Here is a 25,814-nt window from a genome sequence, read left to right on the forward strand (position 1 = left end):
TATACGCTATGGAACATTTTTATTTAATCATTCAGTTAATCTGTTTTTGATAATTGAATTAATATGTACGCAATGTGCAAATATGTAAAAATGACAATGTCCAATCAATGTATTATTATAAGCTGCATTATCAGTGTTATTCAGTATGTTACATATTTAATCATACTTTTATTAATTTAATACTCTGATTATTTAGATACAGTTTGAAAGTGCGGAAAACAGCTTAGCTTGCAGTCTCTCTCTGTGTAAGGCCTTTGTGTCAAGGGAAAATGAATTGATGTAATGCAGAAAGTGGGAGACCTTGGAGATGCCTGTGTCAAGCGAATGAGTAAGGAGGTTTAGATAAGGAACATCACCTGTAGTAGCTCGGCTTTTAGAAAGAATTACAGCCTCTTTCTATCAAATTTTGTAGGGCCCAAAGGGAGGTGGGCATGTGGATATTGAAAGGATAATTTAATGAGCAGGAGTGGTGCAGATAATGCCAAGATTACCAAAACAGGCAAACGATATATGTGCGCTACTAAGTGCTAGCATTAAGATGAAACAGCAAGTTGGGGCCAGAGGTGACCAGCTGGAAGGGAGATGGCAAAGATGAAACTAGGGAAGCATAAGATGATTTCATTGGATGAAGAGGCCATCCCTCAAAGAGTTAAGGGGAGCAGAAACTGTATAAAAATGCATGATTCTGAAGTGTAATTTCAGATGCTCCATGGACCACCTCGGCTTTGTTATGTTTTTAATAAAGTCTTATCAAAACCAAAGACTTTGAGATTCTTTACATTAGAGACAAAGTTTCCACGACAACGCTTACCTTGTTTTATATTCTGTGTCTCATTGTAATGTTCTGTGTGCACTTCCTTGTTTCTCCTATCACCAAAAAAATTCCTGAGCACACTTGGCATTAAAGCTCATTCTGATTCTAAAAGGAGTCATTTTTTATAAAGCAAATATAAACTAAAAAACTTCCAGTTTCTTGACCCAAATCCTATTTCATATTTAAACATTGGTTTTCATACACGTTAAATGTTTTTTGTTGCGAGTACACCACTTTCTCAACATAGGTGGGTATATCGATACTGGATATTAATTTAAACGGCATTGATGGGTAAAAGGTGGTGATATAATTTAACAAATAACAATAAACTGTGGCTTTGAAATATTTTATTCTACAAAACTATCAACAGAAATTTAGTTTGCCTAAAAAATAATCACAACCCTGCATTTAGTCTTATTGATAAATTAATTGATTGATTAACCTTTTTAATCCATGACAAAATTTCAGCCATGCAACACTATATGGGCAACATTTACATTTATTCATTTGGCAGACGCTTTTTATACAAAGAGACTTACAGTGCACTTATTACTGGGACAATGCCCCTGGAGCAACCTGGGGTTAAGTGCCTTGCTCAAGGACACAATGGTGTTGCTGTGGGGATCAACCTTCTGCTTGCTAGTTCTTTGCTTTAGCCCCATATGCCACCACCACACCAAGGTTCTTTGACTTGTTGTCTGTTAGAAAATCAGCTTGCACACGTGACATGTTAAACCAATCAGCTTGCATGGTGTAAGCTGATTGGTCCTCTGACTTGTTATCGGGTACCCAATCAACTTGCCTCTCTCTTTGTCTAACATTTAAATGGCTCAGTTGTGCAGTTAAGCTGGTTTCTCCGCAGCATACTGCACCAATTGCTCAGGTGGTTTACTAGGGGTTTCCTTCTATCAGCTTGCACGGTAGTGTCTGCTTTGGCCATAATACATAAAAGCATGTCTTTACAAGGCAAGCCTCAGCCAAATCTGGCTGGAACACTTAGCTATTTTAGGTCATTAGATTAAATAAATCCACACCTAGCTATTCTAAGTCATTAGTTACATAATCAGGTACACATTATGAGTTAGGTCACTAGCGTTTTAGCTCTTTGGCTAAGCAGGCAGAGGCACACAGAAATTAGTTCATTACCTTTACGCCATTTGGCCTGCAGCCTAGGAACACCTAGCTAGCATACACTCAGTTCACATAGCTCTTTGGAGCAACAGCAGTATATAAGTTGTGGCGTAGGTTAGGGTGTTGTGTGCAGCTTCCCTGCTTTGTTGGGGAATTGTTTGTTGTGTCTATTTGTGCAGCAGTATGTAACACATGCTTGATGCAGTATGTCTTCCATTTTGTCTTGCGCAGCAGCAGCTTGTCCACATGCTAACTCAGTATTTGTGTATTTTCTAGCAGTAACAAGTCTTTGTACTTGCTCTGCAGCAGCACAGCAGATCTAGTCCACTAAAATCAATATCCTATCAATATGTCATACCCACATTCACATGCTAAATCTTTCAGAAGGTTGTCTTGACTGAAATCTGTTAACCACATTTTAACCCAAGCTTAAGCATGCCACAAGGGTCATGTTGTCTCAACTGTATAAACTTGACAAGGAATAATTTTTTTTTTATTATATCATATCATATTGTTAAACCGAAGATATAAATGGTGATGTTAAACATTTCTTTATTCTGTTTTTTTCTCTCAAGTGAACCGGTTAGCCTATTAGCTTAGCATACAGCTTTTCATTTTCATTACATTTCTCCTTAATGTTGCCAGCTACAAATACAGCAATATGATAGTACTCAATAGTTTAACTTAAGTTGCAGTATATTTAATAATTTCACAAACGTAATTTTTTAGTGTTAAGTTTAGAGGTAGGGATGGTGTAGGGTTGCTGTGGGATTCAAATGCAACAAACACAATGTATCAATGTGACATCCAACTTTAGAATTTTGCCTGCTATTTGAAGGTTTAACTTCTAGTAGGCATGCCTTGTGGGTGTGTCTTGTAGAAGTCTTGTGGTATGTAGTTAGACTCTCATTTCTCTTAGTGGTCCTGAGAGCACAGCAGGCAGAATTTTACTGCCCAAGCACAGAAGTTCCTATTAATTTTACAATATTTTCTTATTGATTTGTTGGGAGTGTGTGTGTGTGTGTGTATATATAATATAAATCTTATTTATTTCAATATAAATGCTTAATATGCTTTATTCATAGTATAGTCAAATACAACAATACAGTGATATAAAAACTGTCAACTTTCAGTTATCTCTGATCTGTCCATCCCTGTTCAGATCTCATCTGGTGCTGCAGGCCCATGATCAGTTAAATCAGTTTAATGCAAGTTGTTCATAATTATGTAGTTTGGAAAATAGAGGGGGGAAAATTTATATATCTAAAAAAACTTATAGAAACTTTTAAAATTAGAGGTCATTCATTGTGGAAATATACTAAAATTTGGTAAAGACATTTAGGAGTGAAAGAAACAATATTAGCAAGGAACCACACAAACCAGGGGCCCTTGATGCTTTTAGTCTTTCTGGAGCCCATATATCTGTGAATGGAGGACAGGACATGGTTTAGTGCATGGTAAAGTTAGAGAAAAATAAATATGCCTTTAAAACATGCATAACATGTCAAATGAGTTAAAAGTAATTTAGCATAAATGTTAAAGTAAATGTTTACCCAAATTCCTTTCAGACATGACCAGAGGGCCCATGGATATGGAAGCACTGTCATGGAAGTCCAGAGATCTGGCCACTCTCTGGTGGTATCCGGGGTAACAATGCTAAAGATTGGAAATGGATAGTCACAATGTGTAAGATTGAGTTCAAGAACATTGTACATGAAATATCTAACATTATAACAATTAATTGAAATATCTGATGTAAAAAAAAAAAATGCCACTCATTTTGACATTTTATATATGGAAAACTAATATAGTAGGTAAAGCCAGGCTGTGTACATAAGCAAATTAAAATTTTGCTTAGAACTCAGAATCCATACAGGCTAGAATCAAGCATTTTTGTTGAATCCGTCAATTCTCCTGAATCAATTAACTGAATTTCTTCCTGGGAGTCTTTTTTTAATTTAGGCTTAAACCTCCTGTTTTAAACTTTTCCTAGACTGTTCATCCAATTTGCACACAATTTGGTGTGAATCATCCAAAGCCACATCTGCATTAACCAGGGAACTGTGATTTGCCAATTTTGCTTAAGCAGATACAAGTAAATAAACTTTTCTAGTACAATCTCATTGACCTACATCTTCTGAACACAATGTTCAGACTCAACAAAACTTAGACACCAGGACAATGCAATGAATTCTGTTAAATTTCACCCATAGGGATATGGGGGTATTACAGATAAATACTAAGAGTTATGAGAGGATTTGTAAACTCACCGCTGAGCAGTCACTATGTGTCAGAAGGCACAGGTGAACAGCACAGTGCAGGTAAACCTTAGTGGAGTTTGCAGTAAACACAAACATCCTGAAAGAGAAACGGCTTGATGTGGAGACTCCATTCTGCAGCAGCTCCACTGTGTCATCATTTGGATTGGGACACCTGAGAATATTTGGAAACAAACTGACTTGATCGCTTGCACTAGGCTCTATTATGCTGCATAATTGTTAATTGATTTTAGCCAATTTGTTTTAAATTTGGATAGTAGGTAGACTTCCACATAAACCAGCTTGAATCAGTATGCTGGTATTAGCTGGTCTTTTAAGAGGGGATTCAGTATGATAGTTCTTAAAAGGCTCAAGATCTGTGCCAAGTTTAGTGAATGTATCTTGAAAGCTGTAGGAGGAGTTACATTTAAAAATGTAGGTCTGAGGATGGGGATTTTGAAAACCCAAAACCAAGTTTGTAAAATAAGAAAATAATAATACTTTTGCTCTGTGCTTGTGAAGTAGATGTCAAAAAGACAAGCCTAACTGTGATGCTGATGTTGTTTAAGTTTAATTATCATTATTTTTATTTTTTAACTATTTCAGTATTATCTCTTACTCTCCAGCAATGAGGTCCCAGCGGAGATGGTGATGTGGATCATTCTCAGGTGTAGCCCAACACGTGTCAATCACCACAGCAAACTGACGGTTATCAACCCCATCAGCACGAACTTCCACAAAAATCTGCTGGTTCAGTTCAGCATCCACACTACCAGTGAAGGGGTTGGAGAACTCTGCATCATGATATGGAACCATCCTGACCTGATATCTGCCTTCACCAGCTGGAAGTATTCGGTGCACAATGCTGTTGAATAACAGAGAGATCTGTGTAAAATACTCTGTTTTAAGGGTTAGCTATGGACATATTGAACAAACCTTTGACAACCAGAAAGTTTCCAAAAAGTTATGTCTTTTTTCGAACAGATTTGTTTTATTTCAAATCTAACAAATGATTTTGTGAACTTCTTTGCTTGAAAAGTTAATCTATGATTCTTTAAAAGAAAAGCCACTTGGCTCGATTGCACGCTGAGAAACAGCCATTCTTATGTGTTTTACATTCTTGTGGACTCGTTCGCTGTCAGCATCCACTGCCGAAGTTGAATTCAAATACTCAATGCAAGCACCAAGAATGCATAAAATTACCCAATGTCTTCTTGATCAGGTCGAATATCAAGGATGCATCAGATGGTGACTCGTGGGCAAGAACCTATCTGAAGTACCAGAAGTCATAGAGACACTACTGTGGCAGATGAAGGACAATTACCATTGTATTTTTCCCTCAAGAGTTTCCTGCGGTAAGCTTGCTGAAGTCTGACAGCACGTGGGAGTCGTCATACTGTCATTTGTTGTTTTGTTGGGTGTAATTTTAATAAAGTAATAAATACATGAAGAAAACTATTGTTAAACTTTATTCTTTCAACACGTGACTAGTCCTGCAAAACCTAAATGGTGTTATGATAATAATGCTGTCACTGCCAGTTGTTCTCTAACTGGCTATAAATGTGCTGGGATGAGCAGCTGTGCAACAAGAATATCGCAGCACATCTCAAAGCTCACAATAGACGTGTTTTTTGTCCTTCTGAGTTCATTCTTCCAAGGTAAAACTTGTCTCAATAAGAACGCAAGTCTGTTCTCTGTGTTCTAAGTATTGAGAGACACCCATTATTTTATCAAATGCACTGACATTAAAGAAATATTCTGGTTTCAATACAAGTTAAGCTCAATCAACAGCATTTGTGGCATAACATTGATTACCACAAAAAATAATTTTGAAAAAAAGCAAATATTGAAGTTAATATTGAAATAGCGAGAATTTTAACATTTACAGATTGGCCCCATTCACTTTCATTGTAAGTGCTTATTTGTGCTTTTTTTTTTTTTTTAAAGGAGGGGCAAGTAAATTTATTTTTGTGGTAATCAACATTATGCCTCAATGCTGTTGATTGAGCTTGTACTGAACCTGGAATTTTCCTTTAAGTGTGATGTAAGTGTCCAAATACACTTAATATTCTTGGTTTAGAGAATATGGGCACATATTATATATTCAGTTTTTTTTTTTTGCTTAATAATGTAGCTTTACTGGAGTCAGAATGCTACATTTAAATGTAATTCCCACCTCTCCAGTGGGTTGATTTCCATATTCATTGAGAGAGTTTGGGTTTGTGGGTATACACAGCTGAAAGCTAGCTTCAGAATTCTCTTCCTGCTGATGAGACCTTCAGATGAGTCTGGTGCCCCCAGAATAAAGTTCTCATAGATGAAGTGGGTGCCATTGGCCTGTGGATCACACACAAAATATTTGAACTTTTTGGTTTAAATCCAACAACGTATTTGTAAAGAACTAATTTATTAAAGCATCATTAGAAACTGCAAATCCCCCCCAAAATGTATGCCTTTGTTGTCCCAAATTTTCCTTTTTGGAAGTTATTCAGTCAGTTACAATATAAAATGCGAGTTTGTTAAAATAGCATACACATAATGAATCCTACCACAAGATTTGTCCCACAGATGTGCTCATCATTATCAAAATGGAACTCCACCCTGCCATTCTGGACTGTTCCTTTGCAGCTGGGCTCATTGAGGTGTAAGATGCCAGCTGGAAAACCAGCCTCAAAGAGCTGACAGCGAGACAGAGACATGGAGCCAGAGCTGCTTTCACAGGTTTCAGAAGAATCTGATTGAAACCCCCAAGAGATCAGAAATAATTAAGAAAAAGGCAATTAACTACTGAATCACTTTTATTTGACATTTTTTTGTAAAATGATTCTAACCAAAAGAGTCAGGTTGAGGTCTCAGATGGTTCTCGTTGCAGAAACAGTCGTAAACACCATTTTTCTTCCCACACCATTCATGCTCATTGCAGCTGAGTTCATCACAGGGGTCTGTCACAGCTAAGAGGAGACAAACATGTATATACTGTAAAATGGTTGATGCATTTATACAAAACACAGACTGAGACACTGTTACCAGGGCTGTAGCTAAAAATGCTAGGCCACAAGACTGAAATGTTTCAAAAAGAAAATCATTCATAAATAAATCAATAGAACTGATATTAGTGACCTAATAAAAGCAGTTTTATTCTACATAGCAATAGTGTACTGGGTGCACCTTGAATCTTGAATGGACTAGCAGGAATATCACCAGACAAATCCCCACTATGACTCAACAACTGCGACTACAATTAACGTTGTGGATTTAAACTTACGGCACTGCAGACTCAAGCGCCATTCTGGGATCTGTATCACCAACATTGCACAAGCCGTCTCATAGGCCTGAACAGCAGAACACAACATGCCATTGGCAGGTGTGTAGAGACACAAGTCATACACACAGGAGAAGTAGTAAGGAGCAGGGTCTACATGAAGGTGACAATGTTGGAAAGGTCCAGTGGCGTTGGTGATAATGCTACAAAGCTCAGAATACTCCCGTCTGAATGGACACTCATCAGCATTACCGATCCGGTCACTTGCACCACAACTGAAGAGGACACAATAATCAGGGGAACTGAAGGTCAGTAACATGGCTATACTGTTTAATTACTAGAAAGTGTTAACTGGGGAACATTTGCTACAGGATCATTTCAAAGTGTTCCCAAAAACAGTGATTCTCAAATGGTTTTGCTTCAGGACCCACATTGTGCATTGGACATCAAGTGGCTCCCAGCACATTACCGAAAATTTTTATTGTACAAAAATAAAAGAAACAATGTTCTTAAAATTAAACAGTGAAATGTATTAATTGGTTAATTATTTGGCTTTAATGGTTTCATGCTCTCTTTAGTCACTAATTCAAGCACAAAACACATTGTGGTCAAAACAAACCATGTTTATTCTTATTGCAAGTGAACCTGTATTTAATGTGGTCTGGGTCACATTTTCTTATACCTTGTGTAGTATGGTTCATGGTTTTCCAAGATTAGGGCTTTGACACAACCTGTCCATGTTGGCATTTACATTTTTGTGCCAAAATACACTAGAGTTTAATTGGGCTTTTGATGTCAACAACAAAAGATTTGGGAAAGGTGTCTTTTGAAAACTGATACTGTAAGCCTAATTATTTTGCTGTCCTAACTATGCACCACTATGCACTCTGTTTTTGTTTGAAAGTAGCATTGCTTTTCCATGCTGTTGGTGACCATATCAGAACAGATAAATAACCTAAAGCATTTTTGGGTCACGGACCACCAGTTAAGTGTCCCATGCATCTTACCCTGGGGTGCTGGTGTCTGATATCCAGCTGTGGCCGAAGGCAGTGTCATCAGTAGCGAGGTCTCCACTGGGCAGTGCTTTATCATCTGCAGGGTTGCCATTATAATTACCACACATTCCACATACAGATCTATAGAAACTTGCACTCAGTCTGACTAGAAGAGTGCTGTGACCATCAAAATGGACCATGAATTCATTGAATGCATTCATGACCACAAATCCCTGCTCCTCATGTACCTCTACAAGATTATTGACCATTGAAGCTGGTGTGCCAATGTCATTACCATCAACCTGAAAAGAAATATACATTTTAGTCACCATCTACTTCATTTTGGGTAAAAGAGCAGTTTGGACATTTTGCTGAGTAACACCATTTATGTTCCATGGATAAGAAAATCATAATAAAGGAAACATCAGGCAATAATGATACATAACTTACTTTGACTTTCCTATTCTGCTCAATAGTGATATGCATTTGTTCTCCACGTTGAGACAACCAAACATCCACTACTGACACAAATGACACCATCATGTTGCCACGGTGTCTGTTGGTGGCCACCACACGGAATGCCAGATCATCACCGGTAACATTACCGCAGGTCTGGGCGATCTCATATGAACACGTTCCCTGTTGGGAATTGACACATTGCAAATCTTTTATTAGTCTCATAATCTTTTGCAAAGTGCATGTGTCCCACCTGGAAATATCTTACCAAACATTACATACATTCAGCAATCTGAGAATCTTCAGTGCTTTGAAATATATTTGCTGTTTCAGTTTATACCTGAAAGTGGGCCAAAGCTCCATCAAAGGTGATGAAGTGGGGATCACCCCAGACTGTGCACGTGGACATTTGACCAAAACAGCCACGACGCCCATTTCTGACAGTACACTCCATGGTCGATGGGCAGGTGTTTGCAGAGCAGCGCAGATCATTCGGAGCAAAACACTTGCAGTGTTGGGAACATTCTGGATCCCAGAACTGTTCACCAATCTGTAAAATCAAAACAATAATGATTACCTTTACATTTCCATAACAGAGTCACTTACAAAAGAGTACCATGGTATTGCCATATTTGTTTGTTTGTTTAATTTGAAGTATCATCTCAATCATTCTTGTATGATATTTATTTAAATGTACCATGCTGATACCATCCCTTTACCATGGTAATGCCACCGTAGTTTTTTGAAAGAAATTGAGATATACAGTATTTCGCTGTAAAACGCTAGCACTGCACTTCAGGTTTTCCACTGAATCTAAAAATGCTTACAAAAAAGTAATGTTTTAATTCTCACATCATAGTAGAATCCGTCATACAAGCAGCCACATTGCTCCACTGGTACACATAGTCCTCCACTCCTCACAAATCCAGCATCACAGAAACAACCCTCTGAGCATGTGTGTTCACAACTGGCATCAATGCTACTGGCACACGTGTGGCCACAGTCTGTACCACACAGCTCATAGTGACTGTTCTCAGGGCAGGTCATGACTGGCAAAGTAACAAATAAAAATGCATTTATCATAATCATATATACAGTAACCAATTGTATATACAATATTCAAGATAATGACTATTATAGGGGAAAGAATATATACAATTTTGAAAAATCTGTGAATAAGTAAAAAAATATTTAATCTTTATTTTAAAACAGATTAAAGCAAGAGTCTCTGCCCACATCCAGTATCTTACCACAGGACGCATTTGCTCTCCAGGGGTAGACAACGACATTGGCCAATTGACAGGCACTCACATAAGATTGGATAGAGCGACACAAGACATCATTATGGTGCCCAGATAGACACACATCAAATGCACAGTCATTGAAGTACACTTGTGGATCTATAGAAGAATGGCAGAAGCTTAAGGGGCCCTGATTGTCCCTGATAATCTCACACAAAGCATGAGCTGTGGTCTGATCTTCGCACAAAGGGCAATTGGCTCCACACCCATCATTGCATGACATCTCATCTTCAACCTTCCAATCTGCCCCAAACTGGTCTGCTGAAGGTACCAGAGCACCTGAACGAGTCATGAAGTGATCGTCTCTCTGGCCATTAAAGTTGCCACAGAGTCCACACATAACTCCTCTGTAGTTTGATGGTACGATGATGTTCACTGCCCAAGAGCCACCATAACTCACACTGAAACCAAAGTCTGTTGTGACAAAGATGAACTGTCCAGTGGAGTAGACAGAGACCCGACCAGAGTCAAGTAGGATGGGGAGGTTTCTGGTCTCTCCATCAATCTGATTGAAAGAAAAGTAAAAACAAAAACTTGTTTACGCCAATTTCCAGTGAAGCAAATACAAAATAAAATGCACTTCAACATGTTTTCTAGAAAATCTAGATTCATAAACTGCAAGCTTGACTGTATATATTGTTTTACCTATCACATTTACTTCAAGGCAGTTAAAGTGGGTTGCTTACCTCAACAGCAGAAGAACCATACATGTCTTGTGACATGTGCACGAGATGCCCAGAGACGTTGACAAAAACTTCAACAGTAATTGATACTGGGAGTCCCAGCCAAGCCTCATTTATTGCATCCACCTGGAAGTGTGGCAGCCTACCAGTGTCGTTACATACTGTAGCCAGCACATATCGGCATGTGCCTTGAAAATCAAAGAATGCTCCATCAAAGGACATATAATGGGGGTCTCCTGAAGCAGAACAACTAGCATGTTGGAGGGGATGGCAGCCAAACTGTCCCTCCACCACTTGACAGATTTCCTCCTCACTGCAAGATGATGGTGAGCAATGGACATTTCCAGTGACGCCATCACAGACACACAGTGACTGGCACTGCTCACCATGCCAGAACTGCTCCCCAGGTTGCCAATAGCGGCCAGCATAGTGGCAACCACAACCCGTGGGGGGCACACAGTGATCTCCATTTAGCACATGTCCATCATTACACTGGCATCCCCCTTGACAATGCAGAGTGCACTGAAAGGGAAATGAGAGGCTAGGGCAGGATGCAGGACAGGAAGTGCCACACAATTCGAAATGGGAATTTGGTGGACAGTGGGGATCTAGAATGATCGAGACAAAAAATTGAGAAGTAAATTAGCAAAATCATCAGCACTTTGCAGTGAAATGTGAATTTTGCAGATCTTGTCACAATGAGATACTAACCACAGTGGGTGATACTCCTCCACTCTCCAACTACAATGCCATTCTGTTGGCAGAGCAGTGTGTAGCCTCTCAAGGCTTCACATATGGCCTCCCTGGCACCCCCTGTCTGAGCCAGCATCTGAATGCAATCTTGCATCCGTTGTGAAGGGTCTAATGTTCTGCTACACTCAGAAAATGGTCCATCATTCCTGGCCATGATGCTGCAGTGCTCACTAAACTGGCTGCTGTTCTGATAATGTCCTGGTTCCCAGATGTCAACTGGGTCCTCACAGTGGGCTGATAGAGACCCATCACGCCAGCTGTCCGCAAACAATCGAGAGTCATCCAACAGGATACCATCTGGACTGTATAACTCATCATCAGTGTTTCCATTTAAGTTCCCACATAGACCTCCAAGTGTTCCATTGTAAGTGCTTGGCACAGTGACTCGGACAATGTGAGGCCAGTCAGCTCTAACAGTCACCCCAAAGTTTGTTTCCAAAACAAACCCCATCACACTGTTGTGAAAGATGTGAATCCGACCGTAACCAACACTGACAGGCAGACCAACCATCTGTCCATCCACCTGTCAAAGAGAATGAGAAAGGTTCATTGATCAAGCACATTAAATTTGGTTGTATTTACTTCGTGAAAAGCATCTGAGAATTCGTGTACCTGTACATTGCTTCCTTCACCCATTTCTATGGAAACCTGAGTTCCTTCTGCCTCAAACTTCAGGTACCTGGAAAAGTCGTGAAGGCCTCTGGGAACTTTTTCCACTGTCAAAACAAAGTAGGGTAGTTGGGATGGCCCCATAACCCTTGCAAGGGTCAGTCCACAAGCTCCTGGATATCTGAACCTTAGTCCATCAAAGGTGTGATATGACCCCAGGCCTTCAACTGAACATGTGGAATAGCTGATGGGTCTGCAGCCCCGTACACCATCATGGACTTCACACACCTCTGCAGGACCACACTGGTGCTGATGGCAGATCATTGTCCCAAAACTGCAAACACATTGCCTTCCACAGTCCCCATCCAAAATTACTGACTGTCCTTCAGCATAATAGAAACCCCCAAATGTGCAGCCACATTGTTGAAGAGGCACACATTGTCCAGCACTGAGGATGTACCCAGCATCACAGATACAGCTCTCCTGATTGGGTAAGGGACAGTTAATTGGAGCGGAGGGGTTGCTGCAGGTTGCAGGGCAACTTGTTCCTTGGGACTCAAAATGACTGTGCTCAGGGCACAGAACCTCTTGGAGGTGGGAAATGGAGGTTATAAGTAAGAATATTCATGAATCTTTTAGCTTGCAAAGAGATGTAATTTGTTACATCTAAGGAAGAAATAACAAGGCACTTACCACAAAAACCCTGATGTCTCCACTGCCCTAGTTGCACTCCTTGCTGTTGGCATTGTGCAGCATACACATTGAGAGCCTGGCACAGAATAGGCTGGTAGCCTTGTCCTAAGCAGAGATCATAGACACAGTTCTCTATGTAGGTCCGTGCTGCAAGCACAGAGTGGCAAGAAGCAAAAGGGCCAGAAACATCTCCCAAGATCCCACAGTGGTTTGTGTCACCGTAAACACTCATTTCATTGGTGGTACATACTGCACAAGCCAGACCTGTGCACCTGACATCATGGCATTCAGGATCTGTGTCCCCTTCTGCCTTCCAAGAGTTGGCAAAGTCAAGATCAGAGCTCAGGATCTCACCATTGGGTGAACAGAAGTCATCTTCAGGATGCAGGTTAAAGTTCCCACAAAGACCACATGTGGCATTCTGGTACTCATAAGGTACAGATATTGTGACGTAGCTATATGCATCATATGTAACTACCAGACCAAAATCTGTGCTGATGGCCAAAGAAAATCCTGACTGATAGACTTGGATGGAGCCATTGCGGAGGGTGAATGGTGTTGCTGTGAAAGTCCCATTAACCTGGGCAAAAAATTATTTAGGAAAATAGATAGATGACCAAATTCAAGTTAGCATTACAGCACTACAGTGACACTAACCTTTGCCTCATAATAGCGACCTTTGACCAGTTCAATTTCTTCTTCATAGACAAACACTCTGACCATCCGAGTCCATGACACATGTGTACTACCCCGATGCTCATTTTTGCCTTCAATGCGATAAAACGGCAAACCATTTCCACAAGCCTAAACAACAAAACAAATTCAGAATCACTAAAGGATTACCAATCTAATCATATTTATTCCACATTAAATAGAATTCCTCAAGAACAATTATTAAAAACTTACCTCAGACAGAACATAGGTGCAAGTTCCTTGAAAGTGAAAAATCTGATTGTCAAAAGTGTAGTAGTGTGGATCACCGGAGATGGTGCAGGTTTGGCGCTGAATGTTCTGACAAGAGTATTGGAAAGCAGCTGGACGGCAGGCTTGGGAATAAGTGCAGGGCTCCAGGCTGCACTGGAGGCCACTTCTGGTACAGGTGCATTTCTCCTGACAGGTGGCATCACTCCAAAAGGAGTCTCCAAGTTGCACTTGTACACCTACAATAAAGACTTCGGTATTATTGATATAAAAACCGAATTATTGTCAAAACCTAATTATTTTTTAATTACTAAAAGGCTAAGGCTTATCTTACCATTCATAGTCTTACTGCAAATATATACTATGGTATACCAGGCTACAGTAAATAACATTACCATTAAATTGACAACCCCGTGATCCAAAATCTGTTCTGAAGGCCCATCTGCCTGGCACATTGATATTGCTACTGAATGGTAAGCTTGTGATGTTATTCAGGAGTGATCCGGTTATTGAGAAATGGTGGCTTGAGTCTGTGGTGTCATAACCAGCCTATTGATAAAAAAAGCATATGTCTATTAGGTCAGTTTCATATAATGCAATAATTTAGCACTTTATCATGTGCATACCTGTATGTATCGTTGCGTTGGAGCAATTGCACCATAGTTCATCAAAACAAATGAAAGATGGCCATTTGATATCAAAACCGCTTGGAATGATGTTTCCTGTAAAAAAATACAAATAATACAATTCAAAGAGCACTGATTGTAGTAGGACAATTTTACAGTATGTGGAACATTCATTTATATTTTTTTAAAGATTTAAACAGTTTCTTACTGTTCCTGAATATGGGTAGTATGCAACTCCGTCCCAAGTTGCAACAAAGACCCATGAAGCAGAGAAGCTCAGGTGAGGGAAGTATTGGTTTATATCTTGTGTGGCCTGTGCAAGGACACTGCCAGAGGTGTACTGATTATATGAGACAAACCCATTCACACGGTTGTCAAGATCTGTCCAGAATAGAGCAATGAGGTCTCTCCCACCATAAGCTGGGAACTGGTATGGAGAGTAGCTGTACCATGCCGCATCAAATGTCAAGTGCCCATTGTTGTTGACCTGAAATAAATTTGGATTTATTATCATGGGCACAATTCTTAAAAACAATGAAAATCCAGCTATGTGGCAAAAGGCCTTTACTCCAATACATATATTTTCAAATGTATGCCAACTTTACAGCTTGGTATAATTAGTATTGCTTAAATATGAGGATAATGATAGTTTTGATTTATAATTTTGAATGAGAGACAGACACTCAAAATAAAAATAAAAAATAAATAAATAAAAAAAGGACGAACTTACATAAATTTGGTTGTGTGTGTGTCCAAAAAATATAAACGGTTGCAGGAGGTAAATCACTGATGAACTTCCATCATCACTGCGTGCATTCACCGTGTCTCCAGTTCCAAATGGATAAAATTGGCCTGTGGTACTGACGCCATTGCCTGAAAATAATGATATATAGTATTGAAGAGTAATAAACCTTTACAATAACATATAATGTAAATGAGTTCATGACATACTAAGGAAGGGCTTGATCTGGTAATAATCATGGAAGTTGTGGTGCTAACTTCTGAAAATATATACTGTACAAATCATAACAAAAATGTATAAACACATTAGGAATTAAATTCATTGCACCAGCATTTCACAATCATAATATCTTAAATTAAATGAGGGCATATATTTACATATAATAATAATAATAATAATAATTTCATGTATATCCTCTAATATTAAATTCAATAAAAAATATGCTGTAAAATTGTGAAGTGAAGGTTCACTGAATTTAACAGAATTTAAATCAAATACAAACCACCATTTACATTCATATGATATTTGGTATTTAACATAAATATTTTATGTTACTGAGAGAATTTAATTAATAAGATGTGTATGCTACATTTCAGTTTGACTGTTCTGCAACTGCACATTTCACAGGATTTGTTCTTTACATACAGTTACAAACACAACACAGATATAATCTGCTGATGCAAAACAATACTCTTCCACACTGTTACCCAGCTGAGTACACAGCACATTACATGTAATTTCCATGTTTGTTGTCTCTGTGGTTGTCTCAGATTTGACAGTTGTCGGGATAATGTTGCAAAAAAGGATGAATATTAATCAACATGTGTGGTTTTAAATCAGATACTTATCAGATATCTGGACATCTGATTTGTGTCTAAACACTCATGTCAAGTTCTCACCGTATATCCGGCATTAAAATCTGCTTATATAGAATTTTGCTTTATATTTGTGCATGTATGATGCTTCAATAAATGTGCATAAATCAATATAAAAATGTGTGAAAGCACTTTTAGTCCAACAAAAACTTTTACGATACGCTCGAGGCAGATTGTGTGCACATATTTTACCAAAATGAGGAGGACATGATAATTATTTGGTTAAATTGCTTGTGCAGAGTAAGTGATATGTAACAGCAGTGTAATAAATGGCAAGAGTTAACCTCTCCAGTATTATCAGAAGAGAATAGCAGTCAAATTTACCAAACCTGTTTTAGTTTATCCATAACCACCTGCACAGGAATATTTTGAATTGATGTACACTCTATGGAGCATGTAAACTTATTTTTGGAATGAAGGCTTAATGAGGTGAAGACAGACAGTGGGCTCTTGTGAAATCATCATTTGGTAGCGCTGGGAGCCTCGTTTCCAAATAACGACTGATCTTAGTGGATAAGAGCATATTCTATGAGCAATTTTACAATTGTTTGTTATTTTTTACGTGCGTTTCCCAAAGCTTCATGTAACAGGAACGTGAGAGGATGTGCTCTAAATGCTACTGCAAAGAGTCGCTGTCCGTATGTGAAGTTCTGAAATATGACCGTTTTGTGTCGGTCCTAATTGTAACTTCATTATATTTGTAGCTACATAATTATTTACCTCGCTGGGGAAATTTTTACATTTATTTTCTGAAAAACTAAACCTAATTACCTACTCAGGATAATTAAATTTACTTTTGTGAACTTTATGCAGAACGATCTACACTGATGAGCCAAAACATTATGATCACTCACAGGTGAAGCGGATAACATTGATCATCCCCTAACAAGGCCACATGTCAAGGTCTGGGTAGATTAGATGGTAAGCGAACAATCAGTTCTCAAAGTCAACATGTTGAATGCAGGAGAAATGGGCAGAAGTAAAGACCTGAGCGACTTTGACAAGGGCCATATTGTTATGGCCAGACGACTGGGTCAGAGCATCTCGGAAACGGCAAGGCTTGTGGGGTGCTCCCAGTCAGCAGTGTTGAGTACTTACCGACAGTGGTCAGAGGAGGGACAAACCACAAACCGGTGACAGGGTGTTGGGCACCTAAGGCTCATCGATGCGCAAGGGCAACAAAGGCTATCCCGTACGGTCCAAACCGACAGAAGGTCTACTGTGGCACAAGTCACAGAAAATTGTAATAATGGTTACAGGAGGAATGTGTCAAAACACACAGAGCGGTCAGAGTGCCCATGATGACCCCTGTCCACCGTAATGGGGACGCGAGTGTCAGAACTGGACCTTGGAGCAGTGGAAGAAGGTCACTTGGTCCAATGAGTTCCGTTTTCTTTTAAATCACGTGGACGGTCGTGTACATGTGCGCCGTTTACCAGGAGAAGTGATGGCATCAGGATGCACTGTGGGAAGATGACAAGCCGGTGGAGGGAGTGTGATGCTCTGGGCAATGTTCTGCTGGGAAACCCTGGGTCCGGCCATTCATGTGGACGTCAATTTGAAACATGCCACCTACCTAAACATCGTTGCAGACCAGGTGTACCCCTTCATGGCAATGGTATTCCCTGATGGCAGTGGCCTCTTTCAGCGGAGGATCAACAGCATATTAGGTAGGTGGTCATAATGTTTTGGCTCATCAGTGTATTAACTTTAGAAAATCACTGCTTAGTTCATTAAATACTGTATTTGTTTGCAATGTTTTGTTTTCAAAAATTTTGTGGGTCAAGGTGCAAATGCTTCCAGGGTCAGTCAAATGTTAATAGACTGCCATTGAGGCCTTGTGAATGATGTTGACAATGATCAAGCACAAAGGTTCACCAATCAAGTGGAGGTCTGCTCTTTGCACCCCAAAGTGATAAGGGTGAATTTTACACAACATTGTGGTGTGGATGAGAGTGCCATTAGGTGTCAGAGAGGAAGAGGAGACGAGGATGACGAGCCAAGACATGTGCTATTTAGCCTATGGCTGGTTTGTTGTTACCTTTGTTGTTACCTGTGGCCATCCAAACAATTCAGATTGTAATTTATTTATTTACTAGTTCATTTATCTATTTGTTCATTTATCTATTTTATGCATGCATTTATTATTATTATTATTAATTGTGAATTCATATAAAAATAAATAAACCTTAAAAGTAGCTGAATTAAATTCTCATTGTATGCTGCATAAAGTGTAATCATCATGAAGTTAAATGTATTAAATTATATTAAGTGCATTTAGTGTAATTGCGCGATTGTCCAGCAGGTTACTGCATAAGTCTGTCACCTTAAGCTCTGTTCACAATGCCAGTGACATTGTTGCTGGTAGGCATTCCTACTGCTGTCGCTTTAATGTTATTGGTGGACCTGCAGCAGTGCTCAATGCATCATTTCATGAACAAGATTAACAATCTATCAATTTGTGAATAAAATCACTTGGAATTCTGACACGGTTTACCATGCATTATTTTTATTAGGCCATTTCCATGTACAGTGGTGTGAAAAAGTGTTTGCCCCCTTCCTGATTTCTTATTTTTTTGCATGTTTGTCACACTTAAATGTTTCAGATCATCAAACAAGTTTAAATATTAGTCAAAGATAACACAAGTAAACACAAAATGCAGTTTTTAAATGAAGGTTGTTATTATTAAGGGAAAACAAAATCCAAACCTACATGGCCCTGTGTGAAAAAGTGTTTGCCCCACCTGTTAAAACATAACTTAACTGTGGTTTATCACACCTGAGTTCAATTTCTCTAGCCACACCCAGGCCTGATTACCGCCACACCTGTTCTCAATCAAGAAATCACTTAAATAGGACCTGCCTGACAAAGTAAAATAGACCAAAAGATCTTCAAAAGCTAGACATCATGCCAAGATCCAAAGAAATTCAGGAACAAATGAGAAAGAAAGTAATTGAGATCTTTCAGTCTGGAAAAGGTTATAAAGCCATTTCTAAAGCTTTGGGACTCCAGAGAACCACAGTGAGAGCCATTATCCACAAATGGCGAAAACATGGAACAGTGGTGAACCTTCCCAGGAGTGGCCGGCCGACCAAAATTACCCCAAGAGCGCAGCGACGACTCATCCAAGAGGTCACAAAAGACCCCACAACAACATCCAAAGAACTGCAGGCCTCACTTGCCTCAGTTAAGGTCAGTGTTCATGACTCCACCATAAGAAAGAGACTGGGCAAAAATGGCCTGCATGGCAGAGTTCCAAGACGAAAACCACTGCTGAGCAAAAAGAACATTAAGGCTCGTCTCATTTTTGCCAGAAAACATCTTGATGATCCCCAAGACTTTTGGGAAAATACTCTGTGGACTGACGAGACAAAAGTTGAACTTTTTGGAAGGTGTGTGTCCCATTACATCTGGCGTAAAAGTAACACCACATTTCAGAAAAAGAACATCATACCAACAGTAAAATATGGTGGTGGTAGTGTGATGGTCTGGGGCTGTTTTGCTGCTTCAGGACCTGGAAGACTTGCTGAGATAAATGGAACCATGAATTCTGCTGTCTACCAAAAAATCCTGAAGGAGAATGTCCGGCCATCTGTTCGTGACCTCAGGCTGAAGCGAACTTGGGTTCTGCAGCAGGACAATGATCCAAAACACACCAGCAAGTCCACCTCTGAATGGCTGAAGAAAAACAAAATGAAGACTTTGGAGTGGCCTAGTCAAAGTCCTGACCTGAATCCTACTGAGATGCTGTGGCATGACCTTAAAAAGGCAGTTCATGCTCGAAAACCCTCCAATGTGGCTGAATTACAACAATTCTGCAAAGATGAGTGGGCCAAAATTCCTCCACAGTGCTGTAAAAGACTCATTGCAAGTTATTGCAAACGCTTGATTGCAGTTGTTGCTGCTAAGGGTGGCCCAACCAGTTATTAGGTTTAGGGGGCAATCACTTTTTCACACTGGGCCATGTAGGTTTGGATTTTGTTTTCCCTTAATAATAACAACCTTCATTTAAAAACTGCATTTTGTGTTTACTTGTGTTATCTTTGACTAATATTTAAACTTGTCTGATGATCTGAAACATTTAAGTGTGACAAACATGCAAAAAAATAAGAATCAGGAAGGGGGCAAACACTTTTTCACACCACTGTATGTAGTTACAAGGTAAATTATATAGAACAGTGAAATCGCTCACAGAACAATTTAACTTCTACGTCTTGTCTGCTCTCGACTCCAGTGTCTAGCACACTCACTGTCTGGAGATGGATGAAGTGAGCTCCACTGTCTTCACTCTCATTGGTAGTCTCTCCTGAATGTCACTCATTATTTATTTAACAGTGACATTTTCTCAACATTGTCTTGTGGCTCGCCACAGCGATCTCTGTTGCGAACAGTCACTGCAGCTCGTGTCACCAGAAGACGCTCTGAATGGGATTCTGTCGCTTTGTCACCGGCGGTGTGAACTGGGCTTTCTTAGTGCTTAACGATTATTCCAGTCTATGACCATTTTAAGTAGGTACTAGTTGATGCTTTTGGTAAACAGCCCATAATCCCAAGACTATTCATACTATCCTTTCTATGATCTACTTAGGCTTATGATGCTTTTGAGAAATGAGGCCTGGGTTTGTTAATAAATGCTTGCATTGGAACTCTTATATGTAAATAGTATCCTCTTAAGAATTAATTGTTGGCAATTCCTGTGATAGTTATCGATATTTCTAAGAACAATGGCATGTAAAATAATAATATGTTCATTGCTGTTCATTTTAAACTGCTACTAAAACAACACTTAATAGCTGGCACAGAGCTGACTAACAGCCTATGGCGTCTTGGCGGGTAATTATTGTGAGCACAGTCTGTTGTCTTAAAGGGATAGTTCACCCAAAAAGGGAAATTCTTTCATCATTTACTCACCTTCATGCCATCCCAGATGTATATGACTTACTTTCTTCTGCAGAACACAAATTAAGATTTCAGAAGAATATCTTAGCTCTGTATGTCACTAAAATGCAAGTGAATGGTGATCAGAACTTTAAAGGTCCATAAAGGCAACATAAAAGTAATCCAAATGACTCCAATGTTTAAATCTATATCTTCAGAAGTAATATGATATATGTGGGTGAGAAACAGATCAATATTTAAGTCTTTTTTTAACTAAAAATCTCCACTCCACTTTCACGCCACTTTCACATTCAAGTGAAAGAGGATATTTTTTTGTAAAAAAAAAAAAGACTTAAATATTGATCTGTCTCTCCAACACATATCATATTACTTCTGAAGATACCGATTTAACCACTGGAGTCATTTGGATTACTTTAATGCTTCCTTTATGTGCTTTTGGACCTTAAAATTTGTGGCCACCATTCTCTTGCATTGAAAGAACCAACAGAGCTAAGATATTCTACAAAAAATCTTCATTTGTGTTCAACAGAAGAAAAACACATCTGGAATGGCATAAGAGGAGTAAATGATTAAAGAAGTTTCATTTTTTGGTGAACTATTACTTTAACATATACATTTTAATATGTTGAACTATCAATATTATTAGTTCGAAATATTCAGAAATGCAAATAGGTTTTCTTTTAGTAAAACAAGCCCAATATTTTTTTTACAGTATTCCATTTTGCACTCTTTTAAAATGTAATACAAAAATTGTCATAAATTAGAATAACCATTTGAGTAAAAGGCTGAAAAACTTGCATGTACCTATTTTAGTATTGCCATACACCAAATACACCATACTAAGAAATTCTGAAATTCATTTAAAATTAAAAAATATATATATACTCAATTTATATACAGAATACAATTTTTGGTATTACATTTGATAAAATATATATATTTTTTTTTTTTGAGGATGCGTGTGTGTGTGTTTGTGTGTGCTGTAGTGATAACTTTGTGTACAGCAACAACTCTTTTTAAGGCACTAAAGTAACCAGTCAGATTAAAGGGACAGTTTACCCAAAGTTGAAAATTCTCTCATTATTTACTCACCCTCATGCCATCCCAGATGTGTATGCAGTGGTGGTTCTAGCTTTTATGATGCCCTGGGCGAACTCCCACCTTCAGCACCCCACGCCAACAAAATCTGTGAGCGGGGTTGGGGGCGTGGGGGGATGGGGCTGAAGGGGTGGCACGTGCTGCCCCCCACAAGCAGCTGCCCATGTTGCCCATGCCTAAATCCTCCACTGTGTGTATGACACACTTCTTTCTTTCTTTTGCAGAAAACAAATGAAGATTTTTAGAAGAATATCTCAGCTCTGTAGGTCCACATAATGCAAGTGAATGGTGACCAAAAATTTGAAGCTCCAAAATTCATATAAAGGCAGCATAAAAGTAATCCATAAGACCCCAGTATTTAAATCCATATTTTCAGATGTGATATGACAGGTGTGGGTAAGAAACAGATCAATATTTAAGTCCATTTTTGCTAGAAATTCTTCTCCTATGTATGAATAATGTGAATCGCAAAAAACACAAGAGCAAGAATGTAAAAGTGAAAGTTAAAGTGGATATTGACTGAGCATGGAGGAGAATTTATAGTAAAAATGGACTAAAATATTGCTCTGTTTCTCCCCCACACCTATCAAATGGGTAGACATGAATTAAACCACTGGAGTCTTATGGATTACTTTTAAGCTGCCTTTATGTGATGTTTGGAGCTTCAAAATGGTGGCACCCATTCACTTGCATTGTATGGACCAAAAGAGCTGAGATATTCTTCTAAAAATCTTCATTTGTGTTGTGCTGAAGAGAGAATGTCATACACATCTGGGACAGCATGAGGGTGAGTAAATGATGAGAGAATTTAAATTTTGGGGTGAACTATCCATTTAAATAGGATAATTATGCAGTATTGCAGACTACATCCTTGAAATTTCCCATGATGAGAGAGGATGCTATTGAATGTGCACACTGAAAATGACAATTCAGTTTTGCGTGAAAAGCAAAATATTAAATATTCAGTGTTACAACTGTACTCTGTCTACCCTATAAATCAGTGCTACTCAACACGCGGCCCTCGGGCCATCTTATGATTTCATCATCCAAAATATATTTATTATTAATAGCCTATCAACTGTGCATGAATTGCGAGGTGTCCATTTTCCACAGTGTTTATGTTTATGGTAGCTCTCTGTATTGCTGAATCACAGCACAGATAGAGAGTGAAAAGGATGAATGAATGTATGTGCATAGCTGAAGTTTCATGAGAGCAGCAGTCTATCAGCGCGCGCGTCCACAGAAACAGTATGTGCGCACACGAATGGTCTGTCAATCAAGAATGCATGCTCTCAGTCACACTTAAAAGTCACTCCTCAGCGCAAATCTGTCAACCCCGTTTGAATATCTTAATGGAGATATATGCTTATCATGATAACAGTCAGAACAGGGGGGAAAAAATTGTATCCTGCAGTAACGGCGTTGAGACGCACATACTTAGTGCGTTATGCAAAACGCTAAAGAGGATGAATAAACTTTTATGACTTATCACTGGAGTAGTTTTGGAGTAATAGTGGATATTGTTTTTGAATGTGTCTCAGGTGAGTGTGATGTTGAAAACTCATGGAATTTAGAAGCTGACAGTGTCTTTGACATTGGAATGACTATGGTAGAAAATGGCCCTTTTAAATATTAAAACCAAATCATGAGAAAATTAAACTGTTACACCCCTAATTTATATGCTTTTATATAGGCATGTATGATAGGCTATAATATTATTTTATAAAATGTATAATTCTTACTAAAGATGTTCACTAATTATATATATATAATTTTTTTTTTTAAATTGTTGAATTGTTCGATTAAAAAATCTGAATCAAAATCCCAAAAGAAGTCATCCAGACAGCATGTCATGGTTTTCCACTAGAAATCTAATCCGAACTGTCCATGTAAGTTTGAATAAACGTGTCAAGCTTAAATAAAATTATTAAAACACTGTGATATTGTTTTATTAAGAATGTTGAATTGTTTATATGACTGAAGTCTCCCTCTATTCTACTAAACTGTTAACTGTAATATACAGTACAGCAGATCTACGGAAAAATCTGTTTTTTGGAACATTCAATCTTTACAAACTACAAAACTTTTACCAAAAGTAAGTTTAATAGAGCTATTATTAACAACAAAATATGATATAATTAGTTAAAATCATGCCTGTAGGAAACAAACGCTGAGAAACCCCATTTGGTACTTCAATATCTTTCAACTGTTACTTTTCTTTTTTACAGGTAACTGTGTCATGATTCAATATAAGATACACGGTATATAAATACATTAAACCCAGTACCCACAGGATAGAGCACACGATTTTAAAAAGTCTGATGTCAAGTTAATTACATTTCATGCTAATCAAAGTGGGTTATTCCTTTATCAGGATTATTTTTATTTGTATATTAACCTGCTAAACCCAAAATCAGATGATATGAGATCATCCCTCATGATATAAATATGTTAGAGGGCAAATAAATCTGATGGCAAGACTGATGTTGGAAAACAAGACTTAAAAGTTTTTGGGATTTCCTAGAAGTGTGCAGTCCATTTATGCCATAACTTAAAAAAAAATAATAAAAAAAAAAAAAATATATATATATATATATATATATATATATATATATATATATATATATATATGTGTGTGTGTGTGTGTGTGTGTGTGTGTGTGTGTGTGTTTGGTTTTGGATGTTCATAAAATAACTTTTGATAAGCAGCTGTGTGATAAAAAAGCACCAAATTTTTTCTGCATCAACATTTAGTAAACTATTTAGGAATTACAACACTGAGATCCTGATTGTGACTCTTTTAAGATGTAAAACAAAATGATGTTCCAAGGCAGCCAGTTACTCTTGGAGTTCACAGTGAATAACAATAAGATTACTATGAAGTAAGTAAATGTTCTGGACTGGTTAAAAAAAATGCATCAAAGGAGAAAGAAGTGTTATAATTGAATATAAAGTGGAGGAATGATTACCAGATGTTTGTCCATTGATCAGTTCACCTGTTAAACAGAATATAAGCATAGTCATTTAATATTTGGGTGATGATAATCAGTTCACTTATTTGAATACTGCATCATTGTAATGTCTGTGACAGATATTGGTCACAGGTGTGCATTTAAAGATGTTCAAAACACTTACCATTAAACAGCAGAAGTGACACGCACAGCGAGATTAGAAACCTCATTGTGACAAACGCAACGTCCTGTACACACACACATATATAAACAACTTTTTAAATGTTCACAAATGATTATACATAATTAACTTATATACAAAATAATTCATATCTATAAAGCAGGTGACATAAAGAGTGAGTAGAGCCCAGTTGGATAAAATAAATGGAAGTAACATTACCTGAGATTAAATGCTGCTGCAGAGCAAACTCAGGGAGATTCTCTCTTCAGCAGTTTAAACAGAATACAGAGATGCTGAACTGCATTCTTACAATCTTATTAGTGCCTTTATTAATAAATATGGGCGGACTCTTACTAGAATCAAGAGTAATCTCTTAACAATACCTTAAACCAGTTTAGCATATGACATGATTTAATTAATTGAACAGTTTGCTTCCTTGTACACCTGTCACTCAGAAAGACATTCTTTTAGTCTATTCTTGAATAGATGAATGCAGATGGAATTATCAATAATCAGAACTATGACGATACTATACAAACACAAATCCATCATATGTTGTCTGCCAT

The 25,814-nt window shown here is 38.3% G+C and overlaps 1 protein-coding gene across 1 annotated transcript; it reads right to left on the bottom strand.

Annotated features, from left to right (window-relative positions):
- Positions 1-2,768: 2,768 nt before the first annotated feature.
- LOC127423352 (alpha-tectorin-like) lies at positions 2,769-25,497 on the bottom strand. Its single transcript, XM_051667581.1, has 26 exons — positions 25,468-25,497; positions 25,252-25,315; positions 25,086-25,112; positions 15,233-15,375; positions 14,711-14,989; positions 14,503-14,598; positions 14,272-14,425; positions 13,862-14,115; positions 13,613-13,759; positions 12,956-13,535; positions 12,266-12,849; positions 11,612-12,176; positions 10,904-11,508; positions 10,167-10,722; positions 9,769-9,965; positions 9,257-9,466; positions 8,911-9,099; positions 8,473-8,762; positions 7,469-7,740; positions 7,035-7,154; positions 6,753-6,937; positions 6,380-6,540; positions 4,823-5,068; positions 4,216-4,378; positions 3,499-3,601; positions 2,769-3,367 (listed from the first exon to the last, which is right to left on the bottom strand). The coding sequence occupies exons 2-26, from the start codon at positions 25,295-25,297 to the stop codon at positions 3,264-3,266; spliced, it is 6,276 nt and encodes a 2,091-aa protein (XP_051523541.1). The 5' UTR covers positions 25,298-25,315; positions 25,468-25,497; the 3' UTR covers positions 2,769-3,263.
- Positions 25,498-25,814: the final 317 nt, after the last annotated feature.

The sequence above is a fragment of the Myxocyprinus asiaticus genome, chromosome 32 (assembly GCF_019703515.2).
Source record: "Myxocyprinus asiaticus isolate MX2 ecotype Aquarium Trade chromosome 32, UBuf_Myxa_2, whole genome shotgun sequence".
Lineage (NCBI taxonomy): Eukaryota > Metazoa > Chordata > Actinopteri > Cypriniformes > Catostomidae > Myxocyprinus > Myxocyprinus asiaticus.